At 56.6% G+C, this 18,513-nt stretch overlaps 1 protein-coding gene across 2 annotated transcripts in view; it reads left to right on the top strand.

Moving 5' to 3' along the window:
• Positions 1-3,443: 3,443 nt before the first annotated feature.
• LOC115654948 (semaphorin-3F-like) overlaps positions 3,444-18,513 on the top strand; it is a 102,308-nt gene continuing 87,238 nt past the window's right edge. For both annotated transcript variants that reach the window (XM_030569874.1, XM_030569876.1), the window contains exons 1-2: positions 3,444-3,817; positions 11,859-12,010. In XM_030569874.1, coding sequence (XP_030425734.1) covers positions 11,899-12,010 — 112 coding nt within the window. In that variant the 5' untranslated portion in view covers positions 3,444-3,817; positions 11,859-11,898. The remainder of the gene's footprint in view (positions 3,818-11,858; positions 12,011-18,513) is intronic.

Consider the following 18,513-nt stretch of genomic DNA (forward strand, 5'->3'; position numbering starts at 1 on the left):
TGAATATCCTCCATCATTTTTGCTTGGGTTTTCTTCATACATTTTTAATAGGAGGGGTTTGAATTTGGCTCGGGGTGAAATTTTTCCTCAGCAGCCCTACTTTTTATTGCTGACCAATCTCTCTTTTAAAACTTCACCTATCTGCACAAAACGTAGCAGGGAGGCCGAGCCCAGCGAGATCTGATGCAAGACGGAGCGGTTTGTTAAAAGAAAATGTTGGCTGTTGAGTCATTTTCAGTCACTGTTCATGTTCTAACTGGAAGTCCATGTTCTGTGCACACAAACCTGGCTGATAGAAAACCAGGCACATAGAAAAATCTTCTCCAAGAGGTGGTACAATTACCGGTCAGGTTTTGTTAGGCAACATCCATGAGTCATGCGCAGTTGCCGATACACAAGGCCTCAAGCATGGCCTCTGGCAGACAAAGCATTCTTTTTCAGCCACTGCACGTCTAACCCCACAAGTCCCCCCTCAGAGTCATGAAACATTGAGAAAAAGTCTGTAGAATTAATAGAGAACAATCTCTGTTGTAAAGTAGTCAGGATTAACACACACACAGAGCACAAATCCACAAAAGCAAGGCAATGAAAAGTGAATCTACTTAACAGTACATCTGCCCTACACCTCCACTCACAAACACCCATTGCCACAGCTACTGGCTGCACCACTCATCACAACCTTAATTCTGCCCTGCCTCATCACAACTTTAACTCTGCCCTACTAGAGACACCAGCCTTCCATTGCCTCCTTGACTACCCTTCTGCACCCACCCCTTTACTCAGCCTTCTCCCACTACAGCAGCAATCCAGGGGGCTAACTTGCCAGCTCAGGAAGGGTCAATGTCACATCAGAGTCTGTGTCAGGGCCTTGCCTCACACGACACAATTTATGGGTTAAACCAAATGCTTAGGCAAACTGCCAAAATAAAGCAGCTCCTCTTCCCCACCTGGCTACAGTTTCTGGAGGCTTTTCTCTCCACTCTCTCAGCCCTTTGCCCTGACCCACCAGGGATGCCTGCAGGAATTTTTCTACTTCTTGCACTTCCCAACTCCCCAGGCCACATGTCAGGTGTCAGCTAAGAGCTGGATCCTTTCCCCTGATACAGGGTCCTACCTGCTGTCTGCAGGCCACCTGAGAGGCTGATACGTGAACTGGGTTCTTTCCCGGGATCCGGGCACTCCCTGCAGCTCTCCAGCTCAGCTGAGTTCATGCTGGTTCTTCTGGGGACCTGGGGAATCATTCAGCTCTCATCTGCTCCCTGGCCTCACCGGGAGGCAGCCTGCTAGTCACAGGTGGGGGCCAAGCTTGACTACCATAAAGGGCCAGCCCAGTCTGTGGCCACAACCAATGACTGCACCAAACACCAATCACAGCTAGTGAATCGGGCCCAGGGCCGGAGGGTGGAGTTAAGGATGGGGTGCAACTGGTCTGTAGCACAGCTGTGTGCCTGAGGATGGAGAAGAAGAGGGTATGTACTGTGTGGTCACTCGCCCATTCATTTTCTTGCTTTATAAGCTTCATTATCCCAAGGCCAGAACAGGCTGTTGACTCCCTGGCCTGATCTCCTGCATGACACAGGCCAGGGAATTCCACCCTCTTCCCCTGTGCGGAGCTCAGCGACTTGCCTTTGTCTAAAGCATCTTGCAAAAAGGCAGCAGCTCTAGCTTTATATGTCACTTGGATGGTGTAAGGAAGGGCTCTTTGCTTGGTTACCATGGGGGGATTGAACCACAGACCTCTGGGGTGAATCACTAAAGCCAAAGGGGCACATCCCCTAGCCAACCGCTATACTATCCTCTGTGGGTCCAGCACACTAACACACGCTGAGCGCTGAGCCATGCGTTGATTTGGGTCGGAAATGTACCTGCGCTCTTTTGCTTTAGTTCTTTCCTGGGGAAATAACGGCCCAGAGTTGTCCTACTCCCCAGAATAGCCATTGGCAGTGATTTGGACATTTCCTTCACAACAGTGGTACCTCGCTCCCTGGGTTGTCTCATGAATGAGCCACATGTTTACAGCACAGATGCACAGGCCAAGAGGGAGCAGGGAAAAGATGCATCATCCTTGCTTAGCTCCAGACCTGAGCCTGGCTTTGGGATCGTATGAGATAACTCCAAGAGGAATGACTGTGACAACCCAGGCCCCCAGCTCTCCTCATTAATCACAGAAATCTCCTGTGTCTTGTCCTGACTGCAGGTTGCTCAGTCACTGTGCAGAAAACAATCCTGGGTGTTTGCAGAACACCTTTCACCCCATATAATCCCCAGATGCTCTGGTGGTCACACAAATCACCCCACCCACCACTGACATGCAGCCATCTCTGGGGAGGAAGAGATCAACAGCCATAGTTTGACACTTCATCGGAAAGACGTGGCTTCCACTAGCACAGAGTCGGCCAAGAAATGTGGATCAGCATCAGGCTTGCTCAGAGGAAAGAGCACCACCTGCTGAATTTTGAGGCAGGGCAGGGCTCCGGAAATTTGCTGGAGATCCTTAGCACCAATTCCACTGAAGCCTTGAAGCCTTGCCACTCCAAACAACTTCCCCAGCGCTGCACTCGGGGTTCACCATGCATCTCCCGGGAAGCTTGCCTTCTGGCTGGTGTGGGCGATGGCTCTGAATCTCCTACCCCAAAGGGTTAATCCATCTTGTCTTGGGGAGCTGATGCAAGGAAGGAGGGGGGTGGGGGGCTGAGATAATGACAGGAACTGGCTTGGTGCTGCTGTCAGTTATGCCTGAGTTTTTCTTTGTTGTAGGATATTTGGCTGGCTGGATTCTGCAATATCACAAAAGCCCCTTCCTCCCCTCCCTCTCTCCCTCTGTCACTCACACTCCTCTTCCTCCTCTCTCTCTCTCCCCTACCAACCCCAGGGAGCCAGGAGGCTCCAGTGCAATAGGCTGCAGAACTAAGCCAGACAAAGGACTAGCTTTATTTATTTAGATTTGCTAGGTGACATCCCCCCCTCCCTTTCTGGGCACTCCCCCTAGAAAACAGGCATCAAAGAATCGGGGGAAGTGAGGAAAGATACCAAAGGTTTGGAAAGGGCTGTTCTAAGGTCTGCACCAGCCAAGCCAGGCCCTAAGGCTGGAGCAGGGGAACGGGCTGGGCTGGGGGGGGGGGGGGAAGAGTGAGGCTGGAGGTGAGCTGGGCAGGGCTGGGGGGGGTGCATGTAAACTGATCCGGGGGTGGGGAGGAGACCAAACCAATCCCCTTCCAAGCATTCCTCCGCAATGCTCCCTCTGCCAAGCCCTCCTGAGGCTCTGGCACCAGCGGCTTCAGCGGGGAGGGGCGGTACAGGTGGAAAGGGGTGGGGGGGGAGAAGCCAATCAATCCAGCCCCCCATCCCGGGCGGGGGAGGGCGGGGCTATGCAAATCGAAGGCAGCAGAAGCCAATGGGCTGCGGCGGGGCCGCGGACTCAGTGCGAGTTGTGGAGCCAGGCGGGCCGGGGAGCGCACGGGGTCGGAGTCTGCCATCGCTCAGCGCAGTTCTGCTGGTCTCGCCAGCAGCCAGCGCTCCGCGTATTGAGCTGCCAGGGGAAGGCAACGCAGCTCGGCTCGGGGAGCCTATGGCCCGGGGGGCAGAGCCGGCGCGCCCCTGATCGCCGGCACCCTGCAGCGGGGGGCGCACGGGAATGGCGCGGGGACTGTGCTGCAGGGCACCCTGCTGAGATGCGCTTGGGCTGGCGCTAGGGTCCCGCTCCCCTCCGGGCTGGGGCTGCCCCTGGATCGGCGCCGGCTCCAAGCCCGCAGCTCGCCGCGGCTGGGAGCCCCGCGCGTCCTCGCTGCCCCGTCGAGCCCCGGAGCCGTCCGAAGAGGTACGTATCCGCCGCGAAGCAGGGTGCGAGCCCCAGTCCCGGGGGCTCGGGCCCCTGCCCAGCGCCCTCCAAAACTCCGCCAAGGCTTTCGCGCCGGCAGTGGCTTCGTAACATCGTCCCCTGTTGCGAGGCCAGGGCCCGGGGAGGCCCGTGGGGCTGCACCGCCGGAGGATCGCCAGGGATCTGTCCCCGTCAGGGACCTCCTGTACCGAGATGGGGCTGAGGGGCGGGAAGGCAGAGATCCAGGCGAGCGCTGCTCCCAACAAACTTCGGGCTGGTTTGAACTCCCTTGGGTCGGATCGTATTGTCCCGCGCCCGGGGGCAGAGGAGGGGACAGGGGTCCTGAGTTCCTAGGGGCTGGCAGGGCTCGGGGAAGCTCCAGCTCCCGAAAAAGCCATGGGGACAGATAGACCCTGCCGAGTGCATCGGCGCCCCGGGGCAGCTCAGCTGCTCTGGCCCTCCAGGCGTGCGGCTGGCGAGCTGGCGCTGCCCTTGGCCGGGGAGGGAGTCGGGTGAGACGACAGTTCCGCGTGGGAAAAGGAAACGGATGGCGTGCCAGGGCTGGCCTGATTCCCCGCAGCGCCCTAATGGGGCAGGGCTCTGGGAAGCCACCCGCAGCCCCTGCAGCTCAGGAAAATCCGTCTCCCTTTCCGAAGTCTCCTGCTGGTGCCAGAAAGGGGCTGCCTCCAAATCCCAGCCTGGTTTGCACCTTTAGGGGGTTTGTTCCCCTGTCCCCTTCCCAGGCCCAACCTCTTTGACCTGCCCCAGGGTTCTGCTCTCAGCTGCTTCAGGGCCTTTGCTTTGGGTCTGGGGTGACCCAGCGCAGAGGTGGGCAAAACCCCTGGGTCTGAGTGATCTCGCTGCTCTTTCAGCTTTATGGGCTCTCGAGTTCCCTGAATTTATCATCCATTCTCCCTTCTCTCCTTCCCCTGCTCCCTCCTCTTCCCCTTGTTTGAATTCCTCTCCCAAGTTCTGGGCCTAGGGACAGCAGTATGTCCCCCTCTCTGCCTTGCCTCTGGGGGGGCGGTAGGGAGGGGTCAGCCAGTCCCCCACCTCCATCATCTTCCTACAGTCTAGGTTGTCAGACGTGAGGAGAGGAGCTCTTCAAGGTTCTGCTGCCAGCCTCACTTCCACATTGGCCTGTTTGTTTTCGCTTTGGCTTTCATTTCCCCAAATGAAAACACAACTGCTGTATAATTAGTGGGAGACATTCCCGTGCCGGGGGAGCTGCGGCCGTCCTGGTTAATTGCATCAATTTGTTAGACAGGACAAAACCGCCAACCCCTTGTTCTCCTTTGCTGTGGCTCAGATCTCTCAGGCCCCAGTGCAGCCGGAGATTTCCCTGCTCCTGCCAACAGCTGGCATGGGTTGCTGGGCTGGGGCCCTTGGGCCAGAGCATCAGGTGGCTGTGTGGACACTATGGAGCCAGGCCCTGGGATGGGGGACAACTCTTGTTTGGGTTATTAACAGCTCTTGGCATTTATTTCAGCATCCCTCAATTCCTGCCCCTTCCTTTCTTTGTGCAGCAGCTTCAATTAAAACCTGTTTTGCCTTCTCCCATGCAGGGCCCTCTCTCCTCATCCATCTCTGGATGGCCTGTGGCCTGGTTGTCCCTGAGTTGTGGGGCTCGTAGAGAATGGATGTTGGGTAGGGAGGCTCCCAAATCCATAGGAGAGGTGGATCTGCCTGGGGAGGAGCATGAAGTGAGGGAAGAGCCAGAGGGCTGAAAGATGGAAAGAAGGGACCCAGAGAGGAAATAGGGACCTGCTAATGGGGCAGGCCCTTGGCAATCTGACCCCACAGGAGCCAGCGTGCTCAGACCCAGAGTGCTGGGAGACTGTTAATGAGCTGAGGGGTGGGGAGGGCAGCTCGGCTGTGTCCTGCTGGAGGGTCGAGGCGTTGGCTGCGGTGACAGCTCATGTCTGGGTGGGCAGAACACCGGGGCAGGGGATGGTGTATTGGGGAGAAAGCAGTGCTGCACCCTGGGGTGTGCTGGGTGCCCCAAGATGGCTGATTTGGGAACGTGGCAGGGGTAACCCTGGAGATGGGCAGAATGCTCCTGGGGTCCAGGCTTGGGGACCTGCCTGGCTCACTGCCATGTCTGCTCATCATTCGGTCCTGGCTCATCCTGGCAGTTTTCAACACCAGCTTCTCCACCCCCTTCACTCTGCCTTCTCCCTCTGCAAGGGGGTATGTGTCTCTGTCCTCCCCACCAGGCTCAGAGGGAGGCCGATCTCACCTTGGGGGAATAGTCAGGAGTCACATGGCAGCCCCAGCTCCTGCCAGTGCCACCCTGCAGGGCACGGAATGCTGTGAACTCCCTGGGAGCGTGGCTGTGGTGGAGAGTGGCAGAGGGTGGGTCAGCGGGGGCACAGATCAGAGTGCTAGTGGGGAGCCACCCTCATTGTTCAGGCTCAGGGCCCTTCCTCTTCAGAAATACAGCCCCCCCGCTGCCAGCCCATGCTGTTAGGATGCTGGGGGACATCAGCAGAGGGGGCCACATGCAGCTTGCCTGCCCAGTTCCTCTCTACCGGGAGCAAAGGGTCCCGGGACAGCAGATATCTCAGGTATAAGGGCACAGCATCAAACCCAGGACAGGTGCCTTAGTCTGAGGCTACCCAGGTGACCCCGCTGACGCACCCAACCTATGATGCCCACCTGGTCTCGTCTCCTAAATGCCCCCAGGCTGTCAGCCCTTGGAATGATCTAACACAGTTGCAGCCCTTCTTTTACCTGACTGGTCCAAGTGCCATGCACATGGGGCTAGAATGGTGCTCTCCTGAGGGGGGGGTACTAAGAGGAAGTCCTATTTCCCCCAGCCTTCTCCAGCCCTGATGCACTGTCAGACTTCAAGGCTGCCCCCTCCCAGCACAGGTCAGGCAGCTGAAAAGAGAGAGGAATATCCCATATCCCCACCCAAGGACCAGAGAGACCCCTCCTGGGAGAGGATGGGGCGTGAGGAGGGCAACGGAGGGTTAAATGTATCTGCGGAGGAGTTATGTAGGGGGAAGTTGTCTGTCCAGTCCAAGGGGCTGCAGCGTTTTGCTGATGTCATCGTGTGCATGTCTTAGTCACGGAGTTCTTAAGAAGTCCCTTTTGACTCCTGAGCCTGTGGCTTTCTTTTTCTCCCAGAACATTTCCTGCTCTCTGAGCCCCTTTCTTGGGCACACGCTCACCGAGAGCCAGGCGCGGCACAGGCCAGCCACTCCCACCCCCTCCGAATGGGCATTTCAGCAGCAGAGCTGAGGAGATCTTTCCCTTTCTGCCCAATTGCCTCGGCTCCCAAACGTTTCGGCTAATCTTTATTTGATTTATTTTGGGGACAGGGAAAATAGCTGTACTGTTTATAATGAAATAAAAATAACCTAGAATGCCTAGCCTTGGAGTTTGGCCTTGCCTGCCTGCACCAGGAGTACAGGGTGACTGGTTCTTGTTGAAAAACAAATCTGTCCAGAGCAGTTGAGTTCCCACATCTGAATGTGAGTGACATTGGAGAGAAGAATCGCAGCACTAAGATGCACTTGGAGATCGGTCTATTCCTTCTGCTCTCTCCTCATTTGTTTTCCTCCCAGCTTTGGACCTTATTTTCTGTTCTCATTTTTTTTACTGATTCCTCTTTCTTTCCTCCTCCTCCTCCCTTCTTTCCTTTCTCGTCTTTCTCCTCCTTTTCTCCTCTTCCCTCTTTTCCTTTGTTTGCCATCTCACTCCCCCTCTGACGCGCACACAGCTCCATCCAAATGCAATAGCAGGATCTGCCAGAACTATTTCCCAAAGCCGACAGGGGGGTTTATTTAACTGCAGCCGACTGTAGCTTTTATATCTCAGGATAATTTGGTTTTTAGACGTCCCGGCTCCAAAACACATGGCATTGTGCTAAGTGCAGAATCTCAGCCGGGAGACGCTGACATGGAAATGAGCGAGAGTACAATAGATTCCAGAGAGAGAGAGAGAGAGAGCTGTGTGTGCCTGAGAGGGGAAATAGATCGATAAGACAAATATTTACAGACTCCAAAGGCAATAGCAATACAGTAGTGACTGGGGGAAGCTGTGATTCCTGTGATAGGGGGGGATTGCCCACAGTTGAAAGAAGCTCTGTGTTCCCAGGGGCTCAGCCTAACATCCTTCCAGCCATTCGTCTGACTAATTTAAGGGATTTTCCTATCAAATCCCCAAAGTTAGTTTCCACCATTAGTCAGTCTCCTCCAGTCAGCTCCCTGTAGTTTGCTCCTTGGGCACAGGGGGCAGCAATGAAGGCCTGTTTGGCCCCCGCTGCCCCAAGAGCACTATCAGGGCATGTTCCGTCCCTCGCAGCCAGCTCACCTGCCATCTCCCTGCCCTGCTGCCCCCAGCACTTGTCCCAGATATCAGGGCCTCAGACGAATAGTGCAATGGCCACATCCTGGGGCTTGAACCGGGGCCCTCCAGAACGCAGCATGGGACCTGCTGCAGAGGCAGAGCTGCTGGGCAGGGCTGTACCAGCCTCTGGACTGGCAGAGGCGGGGACCTGTGGCTGCCCAGTGGGGGATGAGCACCAGCTCATGTGATTCCGTGGCCCAAGAGGGTTTCGTGCAGGCACATATAATGATTTGTAGTACTCCGCCTCCCTCACGCACGCTTGCTGGCCTCACCGCCTGGCTCAGCTGGGCTGATTGTCCAGCAAATATCCCAGTGGAAACAAGGTCCTTGGGTAAATGTCTGAGACCCCCATCTCTCCACCCTTACCTCCATGAATGATTCTTTGCCACCATCAATTTCCCCATGCAACATGGGGCCCATCTGTGGTGGGAGGGAGATGGTGGGATCTGTCCCTGAGCCAGGAAGAATTAAAAACCGGTGCCTGAAGAGCACAGAGCTGTGAAATGAACCCTCTTCTCCTCCCCCTTGGCAAAGCAGATATCCCCAGACACCGGCAGTGTCGCCACCTCCTGCACATTTACGGCAAATGTCCCGGAATTTGGGATCCGTAAAGCTGCAGCGCTTGGATTCATGTGAGCATTTGAGAGCCTCCCTCTTAGATTGGGAATAAGGAAGTTTCTGGCCCTGCTGGTTGTGGAGAAAAGTTGGAAAACGTGACCTGAGGGTGACCGTGACAGCTCAGAAATCAGAAGGCAAAGGGGAAGAACCTCAGTTTCTTATTCTTAAATCTCATGATTTTTAGGCCAATCTTCTGATTGATTGGGGCCCGACACCTGACTGAGCACGGGGTCTTGGCCAGACTGCAGTGAAGAGCCTGCCAAGTGATCAGTTAGTTCCTCTTATCCGCAAGCTAGTTCTCTCCTGCCTACTGTGGATGCTCCAACTGGCAGATTTGGGGGCGGACCAGCGCGCTTGCTCTCGGGGCAGCTCCGATCCAACCCAACTCGTTCAGTGCCAACGGACTGTTCCTTTTTGTTGTTGCTTATCCCAAATGAGACCAGATCCACCCTGCTTGTCCAGGACACCTTGCCGAGCACCCCTCTCACTGACTGGCTCCATTCAGCAGGGATCCATTCACAAGGCATTGGATACAGCTGGTCCTTGAAAGGGCAGTGGGTCTCGGCCCAGATGTGCCACTGTGCCTCCCCGTGGGCGAGAGGGAGATGAAGATGGTCATATGACCCAGTCAGGCCCCCTGGTCTAGTTGAGGGATTGGGCTGGCTGCTGGGGGAGATGGATAGTAAGAGGAGAGAATGGGAGGAAGGCCTGGGGGCAGCTGCTGAGGTAGAGGCAGGAGGCAGCCCAAAGAAGCCTGGGGGCTGAGGGGAGGGATGGAGGGGAGCCTGGCAAGACTCTGTGTTTTGTGTTTGGTTTTGGACTCACACCCTGGAAAAGGTGGGCTTAGCTGAAGGCCTGAGTCACTGAGGGGAAACAGAGGCAGGGATATTTCAGGAACACCCCCCCACACCCCTATGACGGGGTGCTCTGGAGGCAGTGACCCTGTTAGAGAGCCCCTCCCACATCCTTCCAGCTGCTTGCCAAAGAAGGGAGGCCTAGTGGGTAGGGAAGTAGCATAGGACTTGGGAGACTTGGGTTCAAATCCCTGCACTGCAATGGACTCTCTCTGTGACTATGACTGAGTCACCTGGTCTCTCTGTGCCTCAGTTCCCCCACCTGCCCAATGGGGGATAACAGTTCAGCCCCCTAGGGGTGTGTGAGGAGAAATACACTACAGATTGTGAGCAGTCCACTCAATACAATGATACAGCAGCTAGATAGTGATCTTAAACCACTTTGCAAAGAGAGAGTCAGTTCCTTTATCCCCGCTACACAGAAGGGGAAACTGAGGCAAAGCATGATACACACACAGAAGGTGCATGGGAGAGCCAGGACTAGAGTTCTGACTGCCCAGCCTGTGCCCTGCTCACTGGATTGCACTGCCTCCTTTCTAGCAGATAGGTTGCCATGTTCAGAGGCCGTGCACAAGGATTGGGGAATGCCCCACGTTCGTAGGGAGTCTGGTTCAGGTCAAGCGAGAAGGGCAAGACTGAGCACAGGCTGTGAGCACTGTGCCAGGGAGGAGATCTCTGGTAGCAGGCGGCTCTCTTTGAGCAAAGGTCTCAAAGACCCAGCACTGGAAGGTGACGTTCACCAATTCCAAGATGCAGTAAGTGGCTTTCCTGATAGGGTAATTAGCCAGTGGACCAAGGGGTTTTCGGGGAGTCTCCGTCACCTGGAATCCAGACTAGGCGTCTTGCTAACACCCGTTGCTGGCTCGGCTCAGCACAGTACTAACGGGAGGAGCCCTGGCCGCTCACTAGGGTCCTGTCTGGATTTAAAATCCTGTCATTGCCACGTTAAGATAGGTCAGCTTCAGTTCCCCCCGTGACCCCTAGGAGCCACCTCCCCTGGGAGCCTGGTGGTTCCTGCACGGCCCCTGGCTCTGCCGTTCATGGTATAGCCGTATCCCCGCGGCACTCAGCCAACCTGGCACATACGGACCTTTTTTTTTTTTTCCAAAGTGCCTTTTGTCTCTTTTTGTTCTGTAAATAATGAAGTCCAGATTTCCCCTCCGCTCCCTGGTTTGCACGGTTCTTTGCTTGGTGGGGGATGTGAAGGGGAGGGAACAATCAGGATCCGGGCCAGCAGCTGCCAGCTGGTGGGCTGGCCAGGTCCCTCTGTGGCTGCCATGGGATCGGACCAGGAGGGGGCTGTTCAATCCTGACCCAGTCGCTCAGATTATTGTCCCTCAGTCAAATCCCATTTGCTTTGGCAAAAGAGGCCAGCCTGTGAGCTGGTTAATTACAGCGGTGCTGCCCCAGGGGATGCTGGCTTGCTTGGCGGAGTCCGCTGTCCTGCAGAGTCCCTTCCTGAAAAGCGCCTGGTGATGGGGCGAGCCCCATGTTCAATGAGCGGCTGGTTGGGGTGGGATGGGCTGGTCGGAGCAGAGCTGGGTTTGATGGGTCGCTTTTATAAGTGGGGACATGGCAAAATCACGGGAAAGATACAGAAGAGCCAACTGTCCGGGCTCCTCTATATGGGCCAGATGGCAAGAGATGTCGAAAGAAGTGTCAGTGTCATGCCTGGTCTGCTCAAACCTCTTGGGGGGCTGCCCCACCTCCCCAGAATCTGTATCCCCAGCTTCTAGCTCCCCCCCCACCCCCGCTAGGGAAAGGGAAGCTGGGCCGAGGTTAACCCCTCGTTCACCAGACAGCAGCCCCTTTGTCTAACAGGTCAGCCCAGATCAGTGTTCCATGGGAACTGGGCAGGGGCTGGGGAATTACTCCAGCAGTGGCCCTAAGACTTGGGGCCCCATCTCCCCACCACAGGGTCTGAGGAACAGTCAATGGGGCTTGTGCCAGCTGTCTGACCCCTGGAGTTTATAGACTCCTAGACAGGCTCACTCCCTCCCCCTAAGTTCTCATCCATCTTCTGATGCATGGGGAACTATGTGGGAAGGAGCCTGGGAGGTATGTATGAGCTGGGTGTGGCCCTGGCAGTAGTCTGGAGTATGTCTGTAGTTTGTGCTCCCCATAGGAGAGGCGGATGAGAACCATGTCCCCGCAGTGGGTGGGCTACTCTGTTCTCAGCCGCCCAAGTAACACTGCTTTCTTCTGCCCACTAGGCTTCCCAAGGACTCTTCCTGGACTTAGACCTACCCCACCATGCCCCTCCTTGGTGTCGTCCTCTGGGTCACCCTGCTGACGCTGGGCTGGCGGGTGGCCCACGCCAAGGACTACATCTTTGCCACGCCGAGGGTGCAGCTCTCCTTCAAAGGTAAGACACTGTCTCCTTCCTTCTTGAACCTGAAGCTGGGTGTCCCGTGTCTTGTGCTTTGGGGTCACTGCAGCAGCTGTGTCCAGAGTCCATTCCAGGGGCATGGGATTCCAGGTTCGGTTCTTCTCCTCCCAGGGGCTGTGCCAGAGTCCGTTCCAGGGGCTCAGCAATCCAGGTCTGGTCCTTCCCTTCTTTAACCTTGGGACCATTAGCACATCCATCAATCCCCTGTGTATCCACCCCCTTCCGGAGCCAACATGTGCCCTTGGGGCACAGGGAAATCCTGGCCAGTATCATGGTACCTTGCTGGAATGGATTCTGGTCAGTTCTTCTGGTGCCCGAGAGATCCGCTTGGTGCTGTGGGTGGTGCCACAAGGCGTCTCCAGCTGAGCGGGGGAATTGCATTGCAGCACAGGGAACTTCCCACCATTCCTCAAGTTGAGTGCTGTGGCTGGCGGACTAGACAGTGTGTGGCAATGCGGCGAGCCCCGGCTGGTCCTGGCACCTTGGACCTGGCGATGCCCCTCGAGCAGGCTCCCTCGGAAGGGGAGAGGGGTGACGTGGTTCTTCTGGCTAGTCTCCCCTCTGCCCATGTGATGGCACAGGGCTGTTGGACTCCCCCGTGCCAGATGGCAAGGGTTTGGAGCACGTGGCTAGTGGCATCTGTGGGGCCTCAGCTGAGATAGTCCTAGAGGGGAGCCCTGTGCCCTGCCCCACAGCACCCTGTGGAAGGGGGCACAGGCCCAGTTTGCAGTTGATGTGGTTGAAGGGTGAACTAGCAGGACGTGGCAGCTGCTGTTTCAACACAGGGTGCACAGTGAGTGCTTCTGCTCCCCTGTCCTTTCTTCTCATCCTTGCAACACCAGGGCCGCCCAGAGGATTCAGGGGGCCTGGGCAAAATGGGGGAGTTGTGGTACTTGTACTCACCCAGCGGGGGTCCGGGTCTTTGGCAGCGGGGAGCCCTTCAGTTGCTCCGCTCCGCGTCTTCGGCAGCACTGAAGGCCCCCCCCACCCACCCCCCTGCTGAAATGCTGCCGAAGACCGAAGCGACTGAAAGGCCCCTTGCCACCGAAATGCCGCCAAAGACCCGGACTGCTGCCGGGCCAGGGCTCATGGGGCCCAGGGCCTGGGGCAAATTGCCCCACTTCCTCTTCCTCCCCACCCACCCCTCCCCACCCACCCCCCCGGTCGGCCCTGTGCAACACAGAATGGCCCAGGCCTTGGGGGAGCCGGCAGGGCAGAGGCAGGTTTTTCTGTAAACCCCAGCCGGGGCGAATGCAGAAAGCACACATGAGTTGGCAAAGGAGGGGACAGGTGCAGAGCCCCGGAGCAGGTCTCGCTGTTGCAAATTAAGCCACCTCCTGGTGTTGGTGCCTGTATGGGCTGGGGCACTCTCTTTGGGGGATCTGCTCACTGGCTCTGCGCTTGCTCAGATACCTGGGCCCTGTCCAGATGTACATGGCCTTTTGCGCTTGCCCCAGGTGTGCTGGACCCCACACCAGGCGGCTGCTGCTGGGATGGGAGTTGAGCTGGAAGGAAGAGGGGTGTGAGTGGGTGGCAAGTTTCAGCAGGGCCAGGGTTTGTACAAGCAAGTTGTGGTCATCATGGGTGCCTCTGACCAGTCACTGGGTGAACGCTGCATGGGCACCTGTGTCCTGGGTGTCTCTGCCACTTGCCAGCTGGGGAGACTCCGCCGGTGGCAAAGTTGCCTAGTGGGCAGGGCACTGCACTAGAACTCATTGAGACCTGGCTTCTGTTCCCACCTCTGCAACCTTTGCTGAGTCACTGCCCGCTCTGTGCCTCAGTTTACCCTCTTGCTCCTCAGCTCTTGAGACCATGAACTCTTCAGGACAGAGTGTCTCTCGCTATGTTAAACAGGGCCGGCAGAACTGGGACCCCCGACATGGGTTGGGCTGCTAGGTGCTACCATAGACAATAGGATGCAGCCCAGGGAGAGTCTCTCCCCTGGAGGGGTTTGCCCTTTGGGCCCCTCTCATCCTGCTGCTAGTGCTGGAAGCCATGTGGGACTCAGCTGTGCCTGAGCAGAGCAGGCAGGTGCTGTGTGGACAAGAGCAGGTGGGATGGCTGGGGCAGGAGTTCTAGAGGACTGTGGGAAGGCTTTGAGGGTTGCAGCCCTCAGCAGTTATGCCATGGCACTAGCCTGCATCCACACTAGAGGGAGCAGGAGGGGCATTTGCTGTACCCCAGTCGTGCCAGCGCAGTCCTGGGATTGCTGCCACTCCCGCCATGTGGGGTTTGTGCGTGTGGACGGGGTGGAGTTCATGGGAACGCTCGAGGGAAAACTCGGCATTCAGTTGCTGGTGGAGGCCAGCACGCAGCCCCATTGCAAATAAGATCCCGTAATGATGGCCGCTGGCTCAGGCCGGTGCCCTTCGCCACTAAGTACCACTGGGTTGGTGTGCAAATCTGTGCAATGCCTGTGATCCGTACAGTTGTGGCTTCTCGTTGCCCCCACTCTGTGCTGCTAGGGCCCAGAAGCTTTGTTTCCTGCCCTGGGCCCTTGGCTGAGGAAGCAGGACACTGCATGCCCCCGTTTGTGATACTGCTGTTGTGCTAGCATGGTGCAGACAGGGTGAGATCCGCCCCTTGCCAGGCCTGGGTGGCACCTGTGTCCCTGTTTTCCTGATTTTGGTGGCTGACAGGGCATGTGCCAGCCCTCGGTGAATTTAATTTCACGCTGTATATACCTGATCCCATGTGGCCCTACTGACTCCAGCGGTGTTCCTGCTGGCTTACGCCGGAGTGCCCGAGTGCAGAGCCCCGGCCCTTTATTTCTCAGGAAAACTTGAACTGAAACATTAATTCAGATGGTCTCAGGGTGGGGCACTGTCAGATGGGCTGGAAAGCGGGTTAACCACCGTCCCAGACCAGCCCCATGTTGTCTGGGAGATGGGTGGCCATGGTGATGGGCTCAGCCCGGCCTCGAATAACATCTTTGCTAATGGACTGGGAGTGACCCACACGCCGATCAAGGCAAGCTGGGAGGAAGCAAGGAGAATGAAACCACACAAAGGGCGCCCGGCAGGGTTAGGCGCACGGGCAGCAAACAGAAGCTGATTTCAAGGGAAGCATGGTGGTGGGGCCGCCCAGGGAGCTGAGAAAGGAGCCGAGTCCTGGGACAGATCTAGCCAGCAAAATGAAAAGTTCAGCTCCACAGACTCTTTGCAACAGGCCACAACTCTCTGCAGGGCATAAACTGAGGGGGAGGAATTATTTCAGACAATATGTGTGGTATAACTAGGATGACGCTCAGGGTGCTGGGCTGGGGATGTTCCAGCCCTGGGGACTTTGGAGACCTGCCTGGGGGGGGTGGAGGGGGGGAGCGGGGTGTTTTGTGCACAGGCTGGGAAGTGGACTTGACTACTAAAGTTTTTGCAGGCCCATGGTTCTGTGATGCACTGCAACAGGGCTGCATCGCTTTGTGCTGTGTTCCCAGCTGTTCTGGACTCCAGCCTGGAGAGAGAGGCAAGCCATGCAAACTTCAGGCTTTAGTCCTTTCTCCACCTACAGTGTCCGCTCCCGACAAGCCCTTACTGAATGGAGAAGTGTCACGAACCCTCTACGTAATCACCCAACAGTGCCCCCTATTGGGAAGCTGGTTATCATAACACCCAGGTGTATGTGCTGAGCAAAGGATGTTGAGCAGTGTTGCAGGATTGAGAAATGGGGAGTGGAGGGAATTGCAGCCACCTGATCTCTTTGGAGACTAGATCAGGCGCATGTTGCACGGGGCTGCCAGAATGTAACCGCGCACCGCGTTTCCAACAGTGTGTGCGTTGATGCAATGCCCATGCCAGGGCATGCCAGGGGCGGCAGCTCTAACATGGTCCAGACAAGCATTGTTAAGCATGGTGTGCGATGGGATTGTCCACACACAGTCGCTTCCACGGGAGCTGGGAATTGCTTGTACGTCTCTGGTTTAACTCCTTTAACTTGCGCTGCCCTCGCCGCTGTCCATGACAACTGGATCGGGCAGTTGTCAGGTGGGATTCCCAAAAGCATCTGTGACTTAGGAGCCCAAATCCTGTTCCTTGAGGGATTTAGGAGCACGGGTCCTATTGACTTTCACTTTCCTTTGGAAATCCCAGTTTGGGACTCAGGGTGGTGTTTCCAATTTTCACTCCTCTTCCTGCCTCTGCTGCCGCCTCCGGGTGGTACCCACTGGGGATCTGTGTGACTGCACTGATTGACAGCTGTGTGCTTGCCTCTGCAGCCATCAGAGAGCTGTTAACAAGGGGCACTGAGGGAATTGCTGCTTCCTTTTATCCCTTCCCCCCGCTCCAAAAGCCACCCACCCTAGGTGCAGATGGGCACGGATGTGCTGGGCAAAGAGGGTGCAGTTTACATGTCGTTGAACTGGAGTAATTATTGGAGCAACTTTTTGCCTTACTCCAAATGAACAGGTCACCACCCCAGCCCCCTGTCCATGAGGGGGTCTCTTTGCCCTGCTGCTGCGCTTTTTCAGTGTCTCCAGTCAATGAGAATTAACCTCTCGCCTTCCTTAAGAGCCAGCTGGGATGCTGGAGTTGTAAACTGAGCTGGCTTTAATCGGCTTTTACGAGTCGATAATTTCTCTGTGTGTCTCTCTACACCGAGGTAGCAGGCGAGTCAGGGAGGGCGGCTGCAGGGAGACCTACTAAGCAACACAAGCCCTCCTAGCCAGCTCTGTGCATGAAAACAACTCCAAGGCTAGGGGAAAGGTGAGGGATTCACTGGGTCGGCTATCTCCTCCCCCTTGGCCCAAATCCCACTGCGGATTAGCCGGCAGGAACAGGCCCTACCTCTGCAGGCAGGAAAGGAAAGCAAGCGAGCAAAGATAAGCCCTGGCGGGGGTGTCAGTACAGATGGTGCAGGCCCAGCAGGCACTGAAATAGGAGCCAGGACTGTGCCTCTGCGAGCTGTCAGGGCTAATGGCGCGCCAGCTTTGCAGGACAGGGATCCAGCCCTGCTTTTATGTCACTAATGGAATGAGTTTGGGGGTTTCAGCCATGGGCCCATTAGGAGGAGCTGGTCATGCCATGAAAGCTGTCGTCCAATATCACACAACTTGTTGGGTTTTGTTCAAGATAAAATGATTGGAATTGGGGCAGCACTGCAAGTCGGGAGTGAGGGGCACCAGCAGAGCTGTGGCAGGAGCCCAGGACTGGGATAGTGGGAGGCTGCAGGTTAGCAGTGAGGGGCACTGGCAGAGCTCTGTATGTGGAGCCCAGGGCTGGGATAGTGGGGGAGTCTTAAAAGTTCAGGAAGATGCCCAGAGCTGGGGGTGGGGGATGCAGGTCTGCAATTGGGGGGTGGCTGCAGGTGGGAACCGAAGGTCTAAGGGGTGTCCAGGAGTGGCAAGGTGTTTAGTAGGACTGCAGGTGCTAGGAATGCCAGGAGCCCCAGACAGCTGGACTGACCAAGCCCCACGGGGGACCTGGATCTGGCCACTAACTGTGCTCAGCCAGCCAGGGCCATCCCTTGTGCTGCCCAGTCTGGCAGGGCAGAGCACAAGGTCAGAGGGTGTCCAGCTGAGAGAGCAGCGGAGGGTGGGTGGGAGCTGGGCTGTGATGGGAGGGGGCTTGTGGATCAGGTTTGGGAGGCTTGGTCATCCCACAATGACCTGCAGGAATGGGCTTGCTTGGGGCAGGGTGGAGCAGGGGCCGTGGCAGCACCCGGTGGCTCAGGCGGTAGCAGAGAGAAAAGCATTTTGCTCCCAGGGCAGATAAAGGGAGGTCAGGAGGTGAGGTGAGGATGGCCACCCACTGGGTCTCTCCCACGGGGCCTGCAGTCTGATTCCATGTTTAATGTCCCCGGGCCTGGCTCCCCGCCCAGCTGCAAGCCACAGTGGCAGCCGGGTACCCTGCTGGGGTCTGCCTATGGAAGGAGACTGATAGATGGCCCAGGGCAGTGCCGGGCCTGGTTTTCATCCCTAGATTCCACGTCTAGAAAGGACCACTGGGATCTGACCCCCGTCTATCCCAGGGCAGAGATCTTTTTGAAAACCATCCAATCTTGCTTTAAAAATGGGCAGGGATGGAGAATCCGCCCCATCCATGGGTAAATGGTTCCAACAGTTAATTACTCTCACTGTGGAAATTTTACCCCGATTTCCAGTGTGAATTTGTTGAGTTTCAACTTGCCGACATTGGGTCGTGTTAGACTTCCCTCTGCTAGCCTGAACAGCCCATTGTTAAATATTTATTCTCCACATAGATACTTATAGACTGTGATCAGGTCACCCTTAACCTTCTCTTTGTTATGCTAAATAGACTGAGCGCTTGGAGTCTCTCACCGTCATCAGGGCTGGCTCTAACTTTTTTGCCGCCCCAAGCAAAAAAGAAGAACTCCGCCCCGCCGTACCCCCCCCGGAGCGCCGCACCTCCCAAAGCCCCGCTCCCCCCGAGCATCACACTGCCCGAAGCCCCATCCCCCCTCCGAGCGCCACGCTGCGCCCCCGTTCCCCCTCCGAGCACTGCGCCAAGCCCCCGTCCCCCTTCTGA

The sequence above is a fragment of the Gopherus evgoodei genome, chromosome 7 (assembly GCF_007399415.2).
Source record: "Gopherus evgoodei ecotype Sinaloan lineage chromosome 7, rGopEvg1_v1.p, whole genome shotgun sequence".
In the NCBI taxonomy this organism is placed as follows: Eukaryota; Metazoa; Chordata; order Testudines; family Testudinidae; genus Gopherus; species Gopherus evgoodei.